The following is an 18714-nucleotide window of genomic DNA, read 5'->3' on the forward strand; positions in this document are numbered from 1 at the left end:
CACTGCTGAGGAATGCCAAATGGCTGAGAAACACCTAAAGAAATGTTCAACATCTTTAGTCATAAGGGAGATGCAAATCAAAACAACCCTGAGATTTCACCTCAGACCAGTGAGAATGGCTAAGATCAAAAACTCAGGTGACAGCAAATGCTGGCGAGGATGCGGAGAAAGAGGAACACTCCTCCGTTGTTGGTGGGATTGTAGACTGGTACAACCATTCTGGAAATCAGTCTGGAGGTTCCTCAGAAAATTGGACATTGCACTACCTGAGTACCCAGCTATACCTCTCTTGGGCATATACTCAAAAGATGCTCCAACATATAACAAAGACACATGCTCCACTATGTTCATCGTAGCCTTATTTATAATAGCCAGAAGCTGGAAAGAACTCAGATGCCCTTCAACAGAGGAATGGATATAGAAAATGTGGTACATCTACACAATGGCGTACTACTCAGCCATTAAAAATGATTTCATGAAATTAGCAGGCAAATGGATGAAACTTGAAAATATCATCCTGATGAGGTAACCCGGACTCAAACAACATGCATAGTATCTACTCACTTATAAGTAGACATTAGCCATAAAATACAGGTACCATGCCATACTCCACAGACCCTAAGGAAGCTAAACAAGAAGGAAGGCTTGAATCTCACTTAGCAGGGGGAACAAAATAGTCATAGAGGCAGAGGGAGGGAGGGAACTGGCTGGGAGAGGGCATGGAGGTAAGTTTCAGGATCAGATGTGGGGAGGGACAGGAGAGATAGTCAAATGGCCATTAGAATGAATGGAAATCTGCAACCGGAGGGGGTGGAGAAGAGGAAAGCATTTCAAGGACATTTCAGAGACCTGGGAAAAGGGAGGCACCCAACACTCAATGGGGGTGACATTAGCTGTTACTCACAGCATAGGGAATATGGAACCTGAAGAGACCAACCCCTATAGCAAGGCAAGAACCCCAGTGGAGCAATACGTATACCAACCATCCACAAAACTTTCAACCCAAAATTTATCCTGTCTACAAGACATATAGGACAGTGCAGAGACTGAGAGAATGACTAAGCGTGAGTAGTCCAACTAGAGACCCATCCCATAAATAAGCACCAACCCCTGACACTGTTAATGATACCCTATTATGCTTGCAGACAGGAGTCTAGCAAGGCTGTCGTCTGAGAGCATTTAACTAACAGCTAAGACAGATGCAGAGACTCACAACTAAACACTGGATAGAGCTTGGGGAGTCTTATGGAAAAATTGGGAGAAGGACTGAGAACCCCCCCCCCCCCAAGGGAACAGGAACTCCACAGGAAGATCAAGAGCATAAGCTAATCTGGCCCCTTGGGGGCTCTCAGAGCCTGAACCACCAACCCAAGAGCATGCACAGGCTGGACTTAGGTCACCCAGCACATATGCAGTAGATGTGCAACCTGGTTTTCATGTGACCAAACAACTGGAGTGGGGGCTATCCCAAAAGTTGTTGCCTTCTGTGGAAGATGTTCTTCTAGCTGGGCTTCCTTGTCTGGACTCCATAGGAGAGGATGAATCTAGCCTTGCAGAGACTTGATATGCCAGGGTGGGGAGATACCTGGGGGAAAGGGGAATTGGGAAAGTACTGTGGGAGGGGGGGAAACTGAGATAGAGGAGGAATTGAGGGAGGGGGTGACTGGGGGATGAGGGTAGCAATTGATATAAAGTGAATAAATAAAAGAAATTTAAAAGAGATAGCTTAAAAAACAATTAAAAGAGGGCTGGAGAGATGGCTCAGTGGTTAAGAGCACTGACTGCTTTTCCAGAGGTCCTGAGTTCAAATCCCAGCAACCACATGGTGGCTCACAACCATCTGTAATGAGATCTGATACCCTCTCCTGGTGTGTCTGAAGACAGCTACAGTGTACTTACATATAATAAATAGATAAATCTTTAAAAAAAACAATAAAATAAAATAAACAAAATCTGTATCCTAAACAAAGAAAAAAGTTACCCATCAGTCACAATGTATTTTTCTTCCAGTCATAAATATGTCTCTAAATAAACTAATTAAAGTCCAGTAATGCAGCCAGCAAACTCTCCTCTTGCTAACTGCTTACTCCTGCTAGTCTTACTAATGTATTTTTATTACATCTGCAGTCTTTCATTCACGAACCAGACTAATACAGAGCACATGTTCCTTGCCTTTTTTATATCTTAGCAACTTAACAAAGACTTCATCTATGGAGGGCTGCTGAGTTCTTTTGCATTCATAGCCCTCATTTATGTCAAAAGTGTTCATGTGTCACTTCAAAAGATGCTCTCTTGGAAATGCCATTTATGTTTACTATGAACCAACTTACCACTCATCTGCAAACATGTCATTGGAGAAATATTTTCACAGTGTCTGTCTCTTTTAATATTATAAGTATTCCATTACTCACTCCTCAGCATTTATATTTTATGAAACAAGTATTTACATTTTCCATGAGTAATTTTCTATCAACTACATTTTTCTAGTATGATACCAGATTTAACCGAATCTGAGCTTATTTTTATTTTACTTGCGGAGAGTTAAGTGAATTTTCTCACTTTTTCCAGGGAAGTACAGCACAGTAGAAAGAATGTTCAACAGTAGACGAGATATCCCATAAGAACAAATCTCCAACCTGAGGAGACTTTCTTCCCTATTGAAGATCCTCTGTGGCAGTAGTACTCAGTCTCTAACCAACACCATAGATCCTGTAACTACACATCAACTCTCTGGCTCTGCCTCAGTCACTGAAGCAGAGACAAAGCCAGCAGACTCCTCTAGAAGCCTGTCTGTGTTTGAGAACCAGTGCTGCAGAAGACAGGCACGAGCAGAAGTGTGGTTCAAAGACAATTCAGGGCACACATGTGAGAATGTGTTCTCTTCTGAACACAGGCATTCCCCCATTTTTTAGAAAAACAGAGGGATCTGTTCTGTATCCTGTGAAACTCCTGGCTCCCGGGATCCACACACTCTACCAATGACCTAGATCTGCCAAACCCACTTTTGAGAGAGGAACTTCTTAAGTTGTCTAGACTTGCTTTAAACTTGGGATCTTTCCTGCTTCATGACCTCTTGAGCAGCTGAGACTATAGGACTGTATTCTAGGCCTGGACAATGGGTATTTTATGATCTCCAACTTGCCCTCAATGTAAGAAACTTCATCAGTTCACCAAGTATGGATCTTCATGTTCTATGTAAATAATGTCCATATAAACTGAGATGGAATGTACAGTGTTCAAGAAGATAAGGGAATACCAGGGGAATGTTGTCTGTCACCAGCACATGGCTCTCTGAACTAAAAGCTTACTTATCATTGAGAGCTTAAAACTTAGTTCTTTAGTCACATTAGTCACATGCCATGTTCAACAGGTAACCATGTGATGTTGGACTATTCAGATATGGCGGACTTTCTTCCTCCCAGACAGAGACTGTATGTACTCCTAATGAATGAAAGCTTACCCCTAATTTGTGAAGCCACATGCAAGAAACTGCTATTACGGTGTACAAGGATAAGAATTGGGCCACACTAATTTTGGCTAATGGCACTGAAAGAATCACAATAAAAATTGTCTTGTAATCCAGAAATTCATAAGCCTGAGGCAGAAGGACCATAGGTTTGCAGCGAGGCTGGGCTACATGGTGAGAAAACATAAACTTGTGCAATTTAGATCATTATAGTGATATCAGAAGCAATAGTTCATATTTTAAAAGCATTTATAAATATTTATAAAGCATTTATTCATATTTATAAAGCATTTCATACGCAAATGCTGACCAAGATATAGTATATCTTAGGAACATACTGCAAGAGCCAAGTGGAGTTTAAATAGCAGTAAGAAGAGGAGAAATATACCAAGCACACGTTATTAGATACTCTGTTACTGATCATAATCTGTCTCCCTTCTACACGGTATGTTTGGTAATTGGGGCTTTAACATTTCCCCTCTCATGGTTAGGAAGGTAAGTTGCCGTGTTTCAGTCCTGAGACTATGCTCTAACTACACTGGTGAGGAGGAGGTAGCTTCAGTAAGATTAAATGAAGCCTTTGTTTCGTATCTGGTTGCTGCCAAAAAAATAACAGTACACTACATCTAAACAGCCTGTGAGAGAATTATTTTTAACAAAGAAGTCTTGTAAAACACTACATTTCAGAGATTGTTACCATGTTTTAAACAAGTAACCTTTGATTTCCAAAGTTGAGTTAGCTAAATGAACATCTCTTGTTTTCTGAATAGCATTTGTTCTCAGGAATGCGCTGTTAAACCAGAAGCATATATAAGCAATATGGTTATGCTTTTGCTACCTATCTTATTTACAAAAGAATTCAACGTGGATTAAATTAATATAGGCCACCATAAACATGAAAAGGCAAATAATTCCAATTTTAGGTGATCTCATTTTAGTAATTGATGTCATATGATCTGACAAATTTTTTTATAAAACCTGCAAAATAAATTATCTCCAGAAGTATTTGTTTTGCACCTGTAAGTTGAACACTAGAGGACAAATTATGAAATATAGCAATATAGTATATGCACTTACATATGCCCATATAACTAGCTTCCAACCACTTTGTCAAAGACAACCATAATCATGTAAATTTGGCTGATATGTTTATCTAGTGTCATGAATTATATGTTGATAATACATACGAAGGACTTTTAGTAGGTATGTACTAGACAGAAAACACAGTACACACATTATTAATTCTTGCAGCCACGCCAGTATCAGAATACCTCTGAGCTCATAGCTTACAGGTAAGAGGTAAGACATGTGAAGCACAGAAAGGTTGTAATAACTTCAATTATAAACAGTGGGAAGTCAAGGGCACCAGCAATGCAGGCTGAGGAGGGCATCTCCGCCCAGGCTCTGTGCTGATCACTACAGCCCTTGTGTTAGGTACCACAGCCTTACTGTTTAACTTCAGGGGTATCGTGACACATACCTGAGGTGAGAGAAACTTTTCGATTCGTTTAGCTATAAAGCCTTTCTCCAATATGGAGTTGACTGATGGTCTATCCCTAGGATTTCTTTTAAACAGCTGAGAGAGCAAGCTGCGGAGATCATAGGAATAATGTAGAGACACTGGAGGAAAGGATCCAGATATTATCTTCAGTACCAGGTTTTTCATGTTTCCAGCTTCAAACTAAAATCCAGAAAATAAATGCACATATATAAAACAGATGGGAACTGGAATGGGGAATATCAGTAATGAGCAATAGTTCTTTTTCCATGAATACAGAATAGAAATACAACCCTCTTCTAAGTAATGCACTCAGTAAACTTTACCTAATTATCTATAACTTCAAAAGACTGCCTTCACACCAATATAGAAGGGGGGGGGGTTAGGGGGATGTTGCTCTGGAAACCGGGAAAGGGAATAACAATCGAAATGTACATAAGAAATACTCAAGTTAATAAAGATAACAAAAAATAAAAAATAAAAAAAGACTGCCTTCAAAAAAGTAAAATAATATTAATTTGCTTTAAGAGTAAGATCTAATTGTTTATGCAACACACCAAGAGGTAGGCTATAAATATTAATAAAGATTTTACAAGACATAACAATGATCAAGATGATAAAAAGTTATGCAACCCAGTAGTCTTCATTTAAGATCTGGCTTCCTCTGCCTCTGCTCTAACAACTCGAAGAAAAAAATAAACTACTGAGCGAAAACATTTGGGTGAAATAAGTAAAGACATAAGAGAACTCTTATGTCTTTATTCTTTATTCTTTAGGCCATGTCTGTCATTATCCTTTTGCAGGAAGTGAGGCTTCCCAAAGAATAATCAATTCAATGTGCGCAGGTTGGGAGAGTAGGGGTGAGCAATATTAATAGGAAGGTATGTGTTTTAGGGTTAAACAAAAAATAAACTGGAACTGAAATAAAAAGAATACACAGGTGGAACAGTTAAAATCTAAAGATTTCGTGAAACAGAAAAATGAAACGAATCACTAGTTCTCCAAAGAATATGTACCAATGGCCACTAAACACATAAGAAATGTTGAATACCATTAGCCACCTGGGAAACGCAAATCAGAAGTCCATTGGGATTTCATTCCTAGTCAGGATGGCTATCAGTAAGAGAACAACAAAGGCTGTTAAGGCTGGGAAGCCTCATATGTTACTGGTAGGAATGTAAATTATGTCTAGCCTCCATGGATATCACAGTTTCCTCAAAAACGCAAACATGCAACTAACATAGTTTACAATAACACCCCTGGGAATGTACCCCAAAGAGCCTACTTACCACATTACAGAGATACCTGTTCATCAAAAGGGAAACTCTGCAATCAGCCTTATATATGTCAACAGACAAATGGATAAAGTATATGTACATATAGGGAGGAGCTCACAAAGCCCCAGCCTAGCTGAGGAACCACTGACAGGTGGCAGCTGCTAGAGGACAGAAAGTCAGTTTTCTATAGGGCTATGCCCCTGTGGTATAGTCAAGCTCTAGTGAATGACCTCATAACCATGTACTTAAAAGCAGCACTAACTGAACTTAGTTATTTAAAGTTAAAAGAAAATAAGAGGGCATGAATTAAGAGGGGGATTGAGAAGAGGATTTGGGAGGAGTCATAGGAGGGAGTGGGGAGCAGATATAATCAAAATATACCGCGTGGATGTATGGGATTCTCAAAGCATAAATTATATTTAAAAGAATAGAGACAAACACACAATGCATTTCATTCAGATATATGGAAATTATATAATTTGAAAGAAGATGCATGTATATGCAGACTGTTATAATAAGTAATATAAGCCAAACTCAGAAACTCAGAAGAAAAATGTATTTTTTTCCATATCCATAAGTACAAACTAGATTTCCCTGCCTCTCTCTTATACACACACACACACACACACACACACACACACACACAGAGAGAGAGAGAGAGAGAGAGAGAGAGAGAGAGAGAGAGAGAGAGAGAGAGAGAGAGAGAGAGGGGGGCCGATGAAAAACTGGGAAAAGTTAGAGGACTAGGTGGGTAGGGAAGAAGGAAAAGGGGAAGGTACGGGGAGGGTGAGTATGGTAAGGTAAATCATATTCTACTTAGATAAAATGTCTATGTCTTAGAGGCCTATGTAGGCCCTATGTGGACTTGAACTCAATTTGAAGACCAAACTAGTAAAAATCTTGCAATAATCCCCATGTGTCTGTTTCTCAGGGCTGAGATCATATGTGTACACCATTAGGATGAAAATATCATTAGGAATCCATACATGTGTGCAATGATATACATGGATAAGATCACAGACTTCATAATAGGAAAATAATTAGCTTTGACATTTCTGTTAAAATAGCAGGACAGCTGTATTAATCTTGGTTTTCAATATATACATCAAGAAAACAAACGCCTACGATAAGTTAGGGAACAGTAATGTCAATTATTAAAAAACACTCATAAATAAATGTTAATCTCTCCTAGAACATTTGAAACTTAACTGTATTCTGTTTGTAAAAATGTAAGTCCATCCAATCTTGTAGAAACATATTAGGGAAAAACTAAGAAATAACACAATATAGTTGAAGTTTATGCAGGCAGCCATTTAAAGCGAGCAAAGCAGCGAGAGCTGGTATAGCAACTGAAGGGCTTTGGCTCCGCCAGAGAACCTCAGTTTGGTTCTGCGCACCCACACCAGGAAGCTCAGGGCCACCTCCAGATGCACGCTTTGCTTCTGACCTCTGACGCATGCACATTTATATGAATATGAGAATATCTCAACAAACAATAAGAAAATACAGACTTCAAATAATATTGAGCAGTAAGAGCAGGCTATAGAGCAGTTCTAAAACATAAGCAAAGTCTTGGAGATGAGTAACTCCCTTTATGAATTAAGTTAGAGGTTAGAGGAAGGCGGCAAATGTGAGCAGTTGTTTCTTGTGAGCATTGCATATGGCACTGATTCCCTGCTGCACAATTTTACATATCTTGTCAAGTTTTCTTTGAGATGAAAATACAGCATTGTTTCATCAGTGATGGAAACATGCTTTAAAAGGAAGGCAAAAAAACTGAAAAATTATGATGATTAAATATATTTTGAGAGAGATCTCCCTTTTGGTATATTTCATACTATTTAAAAATGTGCTTATGGTGAAATTGTAAATATCAGTGTACTTAATGTGACAGAATGCCTTGATAAGAGGCTGAGAAGATACTCAGTTGGTAAAGTGCTGGCTGTGTAAGCACAGGGAGGTGAGTTCAGAACCACAGAATACATGTAGGAGATGGCTGGTTCTGTACTCTCCAGGGAGTTAGGATGTGGGTGGAAGCATGTGGATCCCTAAAGTTCACCAGAAGGTTCTGGGAACCTGTCTCAATAAAGATGAAGAGCAATCAAGGACAGACGCGGGACCTTGACCTTGGCCACCTTGGGGACCTCCAAGCTCGCACACATAGTACATGTGCACACTCCTACATTACCAAGCACAGGCATCCCTAACAACAACAACAACAACAACAACAACAACAACAACAACAACAACAACAACGTACTTTTATTTTTGTCTATATTTGCAGTTTATTTTTTAATAAAAACAACTCTGTTTTCACAGAAAATAAAATTCTTTAAATAACTTCCAGTATCAAACTCAAAAGAATTTCATTGCTTTTCACTTTAATTTTTGATTTTGTTTTCACACAGAACCCTGCCAGGAAGCACAGACTGAGCCTGAACCTGCACTTCGTCTGCCCTCAGCCTCCCAGTGCGGGAGTAAAGGCGTTTCTATCACACCCAGCTAAATATGTGTGCTTTGAAAGAACCTGCTAAAATTAAACTAATTAAAAATATTAGGGTAAAATACAAATTCACAGTAAATTAATTTCCGTGAAGAATGGGATGCTTGTAGCATTAGAAAAATGTTTGTGAAAAAAGCACAAAATATAATAACAGCAAATATATTAAAAGACTAAACCAGTTTAAAATTGCATTTCAGAAAATCAAATCTCTAACCTGAGTTATCTGAAAGATACCACAACTTTAAAAGCAACATAACTTATACTTACTGCATGTTTAAGTGTACACAACTCATAAAGGACACAGCCCAAAGCCCAAATGTCACTGCAAAGACAAAAGTAAGAAATTTCGTCTTTTAAATTTTTGTTTTCTTTTCTTTTTTTTCCGGAGCTGGGGACCGAACCCAGGGCCTTGTGCTTGCTAGACAAGCGCTCTACCACTGAGCTAAATCCCCAACCCCAGAAATTTCGTCTTAATATCACAATATATTTATTTAATCATTTACAGCAAAAAAAAAAAAAAAGTATGGAAAAACTTGGGGGGACATACGTGCTCTATAAAGTATTTTTTGACCTTTAAATTTGAAACTAGATAATAAAAGCAGCTATTTTAAATTAGAAAAGGGCTGCCTAAACAATTACTTTGAAATGTCATTAAAGAAACTTAATATTTAAAAGAATCATATAAAATTCATTCCATTTATTTTTATTTGGCAAAATTCAACATGCTTTATTCAATCTAAAAATATTGCAAAATGGAAAAAATTAATTTACTACACTCAAGTGTGACGGCAAACTAAACAGTGTTTCTTGGTTGCAAGCTTTCCCTTGGAAAGGAGGAAAAGGTCACTGGAGTTCAACTGTGGGACTGTCAATAATAGATCACAAAATCCACTAGCAGCTCACATCTAAGCGAGGCAGCTACAGCGTTTCAAAGAAATTGATGGGTCTCCCTCTGCATCAAGTTTCTTTATTGAGATCCAGCACACATTCTATACTATTAGCTATAGTTCTGTACGAAGTGACTGTGACAAGGAAAAAGAGCAAAGGGAGTAAGTACCTCTTCCTAACTAGAAGAAACCATAGTGATTCTTCCTGAGGTCCTGAATGACATGAGAAGTGCTTTACAATCCCTCATCACATACTAAAGGTCTAGAGATACACATGCTAAGCATACAGTCCTGACTTCGCAGTGCTATTCTCAAGGCTACTACAGTGTGGCAGAAAGGCTAAATAGGCAGGTCATGTGTTCAGAATCACTGTAAATACCTTTTATTGTTGTAAGGCTTGTTTTCACAGATTTCAGGTGACAAGTAGTATGGAGTCCCTATGCAAGTTCGAGCCAGCTCTACAGTACTAGAACAATAAAATTGAAGAAGCTTAAGACGGAGATATGACAAGTTACCGCATACACACTACAACAGACTCAGTTTCACGAGGACATTATATCAGAACAAAGCTTAAAGCTGCTGTTACCTATTGAGAACTCGAGCAATTCCAAAATCTCCAAGCTGCACTGTCCCATCTTTGGTTAGAAATATGTTCTATGAAAGAAAGAAAGAATAAACAAACAGAAATATTGTTTCAGTCCAGTTATTTCTATTAGATAATATTGTTTTTCAGAAAAATTAATCTAATTAAAAAATTATGGTAGAATAACTGGATATCCCCATGAAAAAGAACAAATTCTATCTACCTTACTATATGCAAAAATTAACTCAAAATGAATTATAGGATATATGAACTAAAACAATAAAATCCTAAATATAGGAAGAAATTGTCATGCTTTTGAGTCAGGCAATGGTTTCTTAGACATCAGACAAAACTAAAGAAAAGGAAAGAAAAATTGGGCTTTATTAACCTAAACATTTTGTGTATCATATGATACACAGGACATGGCTCAGTTGGCTAAGGTACCTGATGCCCAAGTCTGAAAAGCTGAGGCTAACCCTTAGGATCCACATGGTGAAAAGAGAGAACAGAAAAAGAAAGATTCTAAAGCTCAGATGACCCCCAGCTATATGTCAGGTCCAAGGCCATGTTGGCCTACAGGAGATACTGTCTCAACGCACAACTCCAAAAGGAGAAATAATCCATTTTGCTGTTAATTTGGAGTCAGAGTCAAACTATGTAGCCTTAGCTGGCTTGGAACTTACTATGTAGACCAGGCAGGCCTGAAGACAGAGTCAGCTCCTTTGCCTCTCCAGTTCTGGAATTAAAGGTGTGGAATACTAGACTCAGAAAATAACCCAGCTTTAAATAGCACATACTAACAGTCACTTAAATGTCCTGAATACAGATATCCAGACAGAAAGAAGATCGGTGCCTACAAAGTCTACATGGAGGAGGAAGAGGTGTGACTAGGCATGGGAAGGTCTCCTTTGAAGAGAAAAAAATTCTGTGAATTAGAGACAATGTTTTCACAATTCTGTATAAAACTAAAGTCAGTAGACTATATACTGCTTAGGGTGTGTGTGTGTGTGTGTGTGTGTGTGTGTGTGTGTGTGTGTGTGTGTGAACTTGTCATGGCATCTGTCTAAAAGTCAGAGGACAACTTAGGGGGGTCAGTTCTGTTCCTGCGTCCTGTGGGTCCCAGGGACTGACTCAGTTAATCAAGCTTAGCAGCAAATATTTCTATCCAATGAGCTATCTTGCCAGTCCCTGAATACTTTAAGTAGGTAAATTTTATAATATGTAAATGTATTACAATTAAACTTTTTAAAAGATGATCTTCCACCCAGGGTCCTGAAACACCGTTCGAGTTTAAACTGTTTACTCGATTGTATTTTCTTTATAAATACAATACTTCAGTGTGCTGGGGTATGCACATGTATCAAAGTTCAACATATTCCTAGCAAGAAAAAGACCTATTTTTTTTTCAGATTCTACACTCTATTAAAGAGTAAAAAGCAAGGATTTAAGGAGGTATCAGGAATTAAATTCCTTATCAGCATGAGACTTCCATCAGGTACATGTTTGATGAAAGGATTAACTAGAATTAATACAATGAGGGGAAACAGAATTTGGTGGCAGAAGTTGGGGAGGGATGTAGGGAAGACCAAACATGAAGGTCCCAGTTAGCTCTTCCCCACGCACCCTGGGAATATTACATTCCTCAGCCATCTGCAGGCCTAGGAAGGCAAAGGACGGACACAACAGGGAGGGTTGTGACATAACTGCACTCATCTCTCTACCTTGCTGGGAACTGAGGACTGGGATAAAACACAAAAAGGAGTGCAAAGCGAAGGCTGGGGCAGAAGCTCGATTCCCAGCATTGAGTCACGCACATAGGCATGTGTTTTGAAAATAAAACATTTTCCACAAAAGAACCTGGAAGAAAATTCAGCTAGACACAAAAAAAGTAATAAAGATATTAATAATAATAAACCAGTGAAATCATTAATGATGTGAGGATTCACTACAAATACAACTAACTCATCAGCCTTGGATGGCACTGCATTCCTATAAACCCAACACTAAGGAAGAAGATACAAGTTCAAGACCAGCCTGGTCTGCAGAGTGGAACACTCAAACACCTTCAAACTGATAAAATAGCATGACATTAACTATAAACATGCTTAAACATGGCAGTGAGTCTGAAATCCTTGAATTCCAGAGGTTCAAGCAAGAATGGAAGAAATCAAGTCCAGTGTAAGCTACAGAAGAATATCAATGAGGGGAAAGGGAACAAGAAATGACAAAGTATTTAATAAGAGATAAAACAGGAATGAATGAAACAAGAACAGATATAGATATAGTAAACCCCATTACTTTTCTATAAACAGTTATGGAGGAGGAGACAAGCACTAGTCTACAGAACTTGTGAAAGGGGTTGGAGTTGGACATAAGAGATTCAAGGCAGAGTACTTTCCTAGCATGCTCTGGCTGGGATCCTGGTGCTAGTAAGAATAAAAATGAGAATGGAAGATGTGCAGGCATAGTTAATTCAGAGACAAGGAAGGTCTCCAGAAGTTCCCTAAAAGATACACAGATTTTCACATACAAGGCACAGCATGATGAACTCAAACCGAATCTTTTAGGAAAAATAATCAATCAACCAATCAACCAACCAATCAATCAATCAATCACAATGACTTAAAATTTTTAATTCAATTCTTAATACCAAAAAAAAAGAATTTTACCTTCTAATTCTATAGAAAAACAATCTCCTATCCAGAAACTTATATCCAAATTACCATTAATTAGAGAAAAGGAAATAAATCAACCACAGACATGCAAAATCTCAAAAAAATTAGTTTCCACACTTCTACTTCTTTGATTCATTCTGTCATGGCCAAAGAGTCAATCCAGAAAGAAGGACATTGAAGAATAAGTGGGGGAGCTGCTGTCAGGACACAGGGGGACATGCAGTACCTGAGTGAGCAGGACACAATCAAAGGACAAGAGCTGCCGGTTTTAGTCACACACAAGTTACTGCCTGGCATGGAGGCTTGTGCCTGTAATCCCAGCACTCAGGATGCGAAAGTCTGAGCCTCATGAGGGTTTGGAGCCAGCTTGGGCTACATAATGAGTTTCAGGCCCACACAGAGCAAAACTGTGAGATCTGTGCTTTAAAAAAAAAAAAAAAAAAGGCTGTATGAACATACCTGTGACTTTATGTCTCGGTGAAGAATTTTTCTATCGTGTACATGCTTCAAAGCCAAACATATCTGAACAAACCAGTCCAAAATCTAGAGAGAAACATTGGATTTAAAACATTTAATCTAAAATTTCTTTGTACTTTGCAGATACTAACACTTGTAGGTATTCAGAGAATTGACAACAGAAATGGGTATAACATATAATAAAAAGTGTCACACACAGCAAAATATGGGAAGAAACCTGAAGAATGATAAATAAAAACAAGTATACTTTCTAATAGATTGGTAGGTAAGTTTGTTAGGATTATCTCTTTTTTTATATTTTTTCAATATACATAGAAGTTACAAAAGGAAAATTATCAGGATAGAAATTTAGAGTGAATCTAGCTAATATCTCTAACCACATTCACCACATATAAGCACTCTCTGGAATTATCATTTGGAAGAAAAACAACAATTTCTACCTCACTCTTCAGACCAAATCATTCCAATTGGACAGTGTTTAAATGTATAGTGATAAAATAAAATATAGGTCAATTTTTAATAACTTTTTACTGACACATGATTTTTAAAATAGAACAGAGAAAATGTCCCCATCTCCAAAGAGTCAAGGTAACTGCTATTTACAACCCCGTCACAGCAGTAAACGTAACAAGCTGTGTCTATCACCCCTCTTTCAGTATTCTTAAGGAACAGACAGTACACTTAAAGTCATAGAAAATTAGGTTTAAAATAATTTCCCTAACGGAACATCTCCCTCAGTTGAGGTGGCAACAGAAGGCTCACTAGCTCCAGGCCAGACATACACTAAAAACACTATTTCCAAAAATAATAAAACAAATATAAACCTAAAAAAAAACCTGTTTAGTTAAGTTTTTTCTTTTTTTTCTGATATTTACTGAGTAAGAATAGCTTTTCCATAGTGACGTATGACTTCAAGAGTACATAGAGTGGTAGAGACTCACAGACAGCTGCAAAGAAGTGTGTATCTAAGTAAGGAGGTGTGTACAGGAAGAGCCAGGGAGGGTCAGGAGGAAGCACAGACAAGGAGAAGGAAGATTAGGTGCAGTCCAATTGCTGTGAAAACTAGAAGGGAGCCTTGTCAGCATCACATCACTTCACAGAGTTCTGTTACAGTGTTTTTCTTATTTGTTCTTTTTGATAAAAATACATTCAGCAATGTACATATGTACAGGAACTAGCTTTGCAAAGTAACTAAAAGAGCTCTGAGTTAGGGGTCAGCAAACTGATTCTGGGGAGTAAGAGAGACTGGTTAGTGGTGGTGCATGCCTTCACCCTCGCCTTCAGGAGGTCGGCAGGTGGGGACCTCTGTGTTTGAGGCCAGCCTGGCCTGCAGAGTGAGTTCCAGTACAGTCAGGGCTACACAGAAAATGTCTGTCTCAAAAAACAAAACAAAACAACAAAATAGTTTAGGCTTAACAGCCATATGGTCTCTTACTTCAACTTTCCCACTATAGTAATAAAGCAAGTATAAGTTATTTGTAAGCAAATAGGTTTAACTGTGCTGTAATGCTATTTCATTTACAAACAAAGACAGCGGGCTGAACTGGGGTTACAAAGACTGCTGGAGAGAAGAGCAAGTGACTTAGTAATTCCAGAGAGGTGATGCTCTAGTCTTGAAGATACAGAAGAGTCAACTCAGCCACCAGACTATGAAGAGCCTAAAGGTGAATGCACCAAACTAAGCAGCAATCTGAGGGACAGAGCACAGGGAAAGAAGCCTTCCAGCTTCTGAGTTCTTCATCTGTTTAAAAAGATAAACTTCAAATTTAAATACAAGTAGGTTCAAAACCTGCTATACAAGTTGGGGTAAGTTACTTAAGCTCTCTTAGACTCCTTATCTATTAAATAAAAAAAGTGTCTAATCATAAGAGTTAAGAGAACAAATACCACCCTCCATCCTCCTATACAAAAACAGGCAAACAAATGCAGCAGGACTTAAAGACCAAAGGAAGTCAGTTGAAAATGTGAAGAAGTTGAATGGCTGTAGCCACACAGCAGGAGGAGCTGAGGTCACTTCTGGAGCCTGAAGAAAACAACTCATGGCTCAGCAAAGCCTCAGTGACTGTGCCTCAAAGAAGCAAAGCCTCAAGGGTCCTGTCCCTTGCTACTGCACTTGTTGCTGTCTTGGTCACCTTGTTTTTTGCCTTGTATGTATAAAAGTGCCCATTGAGCAATGCAATCACAATGCATAACAACAGTGGTGATTTCCCAAAAAGCAACGCTACTCAGATAGACTAATGATTTACTAAAGATTTCTGAAAAAGTTAAAAAGATGTATGGTTAAAAAGATTAGATCAAGGTTCTTTTTATGTGCAGGTCAGGGTGTTTTGCTTTGTAGCAGAAAACCTAGGGTACAACATAAAAATGAAAAACACTCTTACTTACTAAATGAATGGTCTGCTAATGTCAGAGATAAGAACAAAAAGGGTCTACTGGTTTCACCTACGGAGACAGGCTAATGGTCAGAGGCTAATAACAAAGTGACTGGATTTCGCTGCCCATGGTTAAGCTCCAGATTCTGTGCCCACTGTAAAATCTGACTGTCCTGGACTATAAATTTGCTGATGAGCGTCTGTGCACCTTGAGGACTCAGCGCTATGTGGCATGTAGACTGAATAGATTCTCCTTTTTCGGTTGTTGTAAGAAAAGTAAATCTGAGCTAAAGTTCTCTAGTTGACTATCCATTTACTTTATGGTGAAAACAATGTAAGAATAGTTAACCCTTAGATGAATAGGAATTGTGTTATATAGGAATATGATGTCTATCTCCTTCCTTGTAACTGAAAACTGCTACCTGCTAGTAGTACAAGAGAAACTGTCTGTTTAAAATAGTTGGCTTGCTTAAATTATGTTAATCCGTAATAGAAAAACTATTACTTTAGAACACAGATGTATTGTGGGAAGAAACCACATGAAACTGAGTAATCAGGTATGGGACTTTGAATAATTTGTTTTAAAAAATATGAACCTTGTAATCATTGTGTATAACTGAAACTCATGATTAAGAATTAAGAATAGGGAATTTCATTAAGGTACATGAAGACTAAGAGAAAACAAAGTTGTGGGGACGTTGCTTCATCCATCAAGGGTGTGTATGTGCCTATTTTACATTAGTTTCCGACCCCACATCTCCTTGGATGGCCAAACACGCTGCTGGAGCTGGCCTTGCTACTAGCCAGCTCAACTGTAGATAGCAAAAGTAGAACACTAAGGCAGTTGAGGAAAGATGTTAAGGAACAATCAAGATAAAATACAACAGAGAGGGGGAGGTAGATGTATAAATGCAAATCTCATCAACAGAAAATGCATGCTCCATAAATATCTGCTAAAATAAATGACAATAGATTTACGAAAAAATATCTAACACTAAGGCTGCTTAGGTAAGGTGAGCCACGCTTGAGAGACCTCAACAATCAAATCAGACTTCAAATAGCAGCAAATATAAGGCTTCCAGAATGTGAGTTATTTAGCAGGGCTATATTCCTAGAAGATATGTTCTGGCAGCAATAAGCCAGATTGACAGGACACAGAATAATTAACCAATTATCATGAATAATTAGGTTACATATGCATTAGCACATGCATGTGCACATACATACTATGCATGTGAGATGTAGTTTATATTCTACATACAAGAATATGGTAGGTGGGGCTGGAGAGATGGCTCAGTGGTTAAGAGCACTGACTGCTCTTCCAGAGGTCCTGAGTTCAAATTCCAGCAACCACATGGTGTCTCACAACCCTCTGTAATGGGATATGATCTGGTGTGTCTGAAGACAGCTACAGTGTACTTATATATAATAAATAAATAAATCTTTAAAAAATAAAGAATATGGTAGGTAATGAGATAGGGAACTAAACAATAGCTAATTAGCGATGTGACTAAAAAATCAGATCTAATGCCAGTCTGCCCTAGCAATTAGGATTAGCATCCATAGGTAAAAATGAATAAATCTAGGTGGGTGTGGTATCACATGTCTACAGTCTCAGCACTCAAATGGTAGAGGTGGGCTGATTAGAAGTCCCCAGTCAGCCTGGGCTATGTGAGACTGTATCCCCTGCTCCATGTGCCCCTCCTACACCTAATGAATACATACAAAATCACACTTTGAGTTGCTCCTCGGTAACCAGGTAGGAATCAAGCTCCTCCATGACAACCCACCTGATCTTCTTGAAACAAAGTGCCTTTCTGAGCATTTATTCGTTTAAACAGATCACCTCCTTCACAGTAATCCATTACTATGTAGAGAGAGCCATTTTCTACAAAATATAAACATTAAATTCCATTTTTAAAATGTTGCATCAAAAGCAGTTAAATTAAGTTACTTAAAGACTTGCTAAAAAGCATCAGCTAAACAAAGAATAGACCATCTTCAGAACGTCAGGCCATAATGTCTAGGTATTCTGCCTACATAGCTTATACAACTCAAGTTTTATGCAACTCTGTTCTTGACCATTTTCCAACCAAAAAACACCGTCTGAGTAGAGAACTGTTCCTACTGGCCTTGTTGACATTAGTACTCTGAGATTATAAAATACAGAACAATATACTTTTGTTTAATTTCCTTAAAAGTTGTATGTGGAGCAAAGGCATGAGCACACCAGCTTGCTAGCTGCTAGGGAATTAAGCATATCTGAGAATCCCAGCACACTGGGACAAAGAGTAAGCATACTTTCTCTTTAGAGAATCCTGATGTTTTGTCAAGTAAGCTGCAAACCTGAGGAAGTGGCCTTCACCATCCTTTTCTTCTGAGAAAGTAACTTTGTTTATAGTTTAATTAAGCAACACATCTGAGAGTTGACTGCAGAGATTTCTCAGTCTGCAAGGAGGTTTGGGTCACCTTGAAACAAGATAAGCTATTGCTAGGTAAATAGCACCTGGTGAGAATGAGAAACCATGAAAATCATTATTCTGCCTTCTGTATACAAGACGCTCAAACTCTGAATAGAGTGTGCACTGGCTGACCTGACTGTGTACCCCCTGTCCTGGTCAATGCCACGCTCACTTGGGACCCAGTTGATGCACTAGATGTCAACAGTTATATATAAAGTCATGTTTTCCCACCAATTTTTCAGAGCCCATATTGTCTATTTGAAATGACCACTAGTTTTCGGTTTGAACTACTCACTTGAACTAATTGATCACTAAATACAAAACCAATAATAAATGCAATAATGAACTCTAACAGTTGAACATCAAATAGACAGTCTCTACCTCCAACCCTGGGGTTTCTTTTATTCTATGCAAACAAACAAACAAACAAACAAACAAACTTACACATTTGTTAATAGCATGAAGACAGTACAGAGCCATCTTCTACAGTTTTTTTGCTTTTAAATCTTTATGC

At 38.3% G+C, this 18714-nt stretch overlaps 2 protein-coding genes and 1 long non-coding RNA gene across 7 annotated transcripts in view; 2 read left to right on the plus strand and 1 right to left on the minus strand.

Moving 5' to 3' along the window:
• Positions 1 to 8812, plus strand: part of LOC148000518 (uncharacterized) — a 101150-nt gene extending 92338 nt beyond the window's left edge. Inside the window, exon 3 of the long non-coding RNA XR_015640306.1 lies at positions 8650 to 8812. This is a non-coding gene — a long non-coding RNA (uncharacterized LOC148000518). The remainder of the gene's footprint in view (positions 1 to 8649) is intronic.
• The window catches only part of Erich1 (glutamate-rich 1), a gene marked incomplete at its 5' end in the record, with an annotated part of 52793804 nt that overhangs the window by 4532046 nt on the left and 48243044 nt on the right, over positions 1 to 18714 (plus strand).
• Positions 1 to 18714, minus strand: part of Nek1 (NIMA-related kinase 1) — a 128705-nt gene that overhangs the window by 90976 nt on the left and 19015 nt on the right. For all 6 annotated transcript variants that reach the window (XM_087587812.1, XM_087587810.1, XM_087587811.1 and 3 more), the window contains 6 exons: positions 17529 to 17626; positions 13349 to 13432; positions 10218 to 10285; positions 10011 to 10097; positions 9012 to 9066; positions 4947 to 5147 (listed from right to left, as the gene is read on the minus strand). In XM_087587812.1, coding sequence (XP_087443938.1) covers positions 4947 to 5147; positions 9012 to 9066; positions 10011 to 10097; positions 10218 to 10285; positions 13349 to 13432; positions 17529 to 17626 — 593 coding nt within the window. The remainder of the gene's footprint in view (positions 1 to 4946; positions 5148 to 9011; positions 9067 to 10010; positions 10098 to 10217; positions 10286 to 13348; positions 13433 to 17528; positions 17627 to 18714) is intronic.

The sequence above is a fragment of the Rattus norvegicus genome, chromosome 16, assembly GCF_021556685.1.
Source record: "Rattus norvegicus strain SHRSP/BbbUtx chromosome 16, alternate assembly SHRSP_T2T, whole genome shotgun sequence".
Taxonomy (NCBI): Eukaryota; Metazoa; Chordata; class Mammalia; order Rodentia; family Muridae; genus Rattus; species Rattus norvegicus.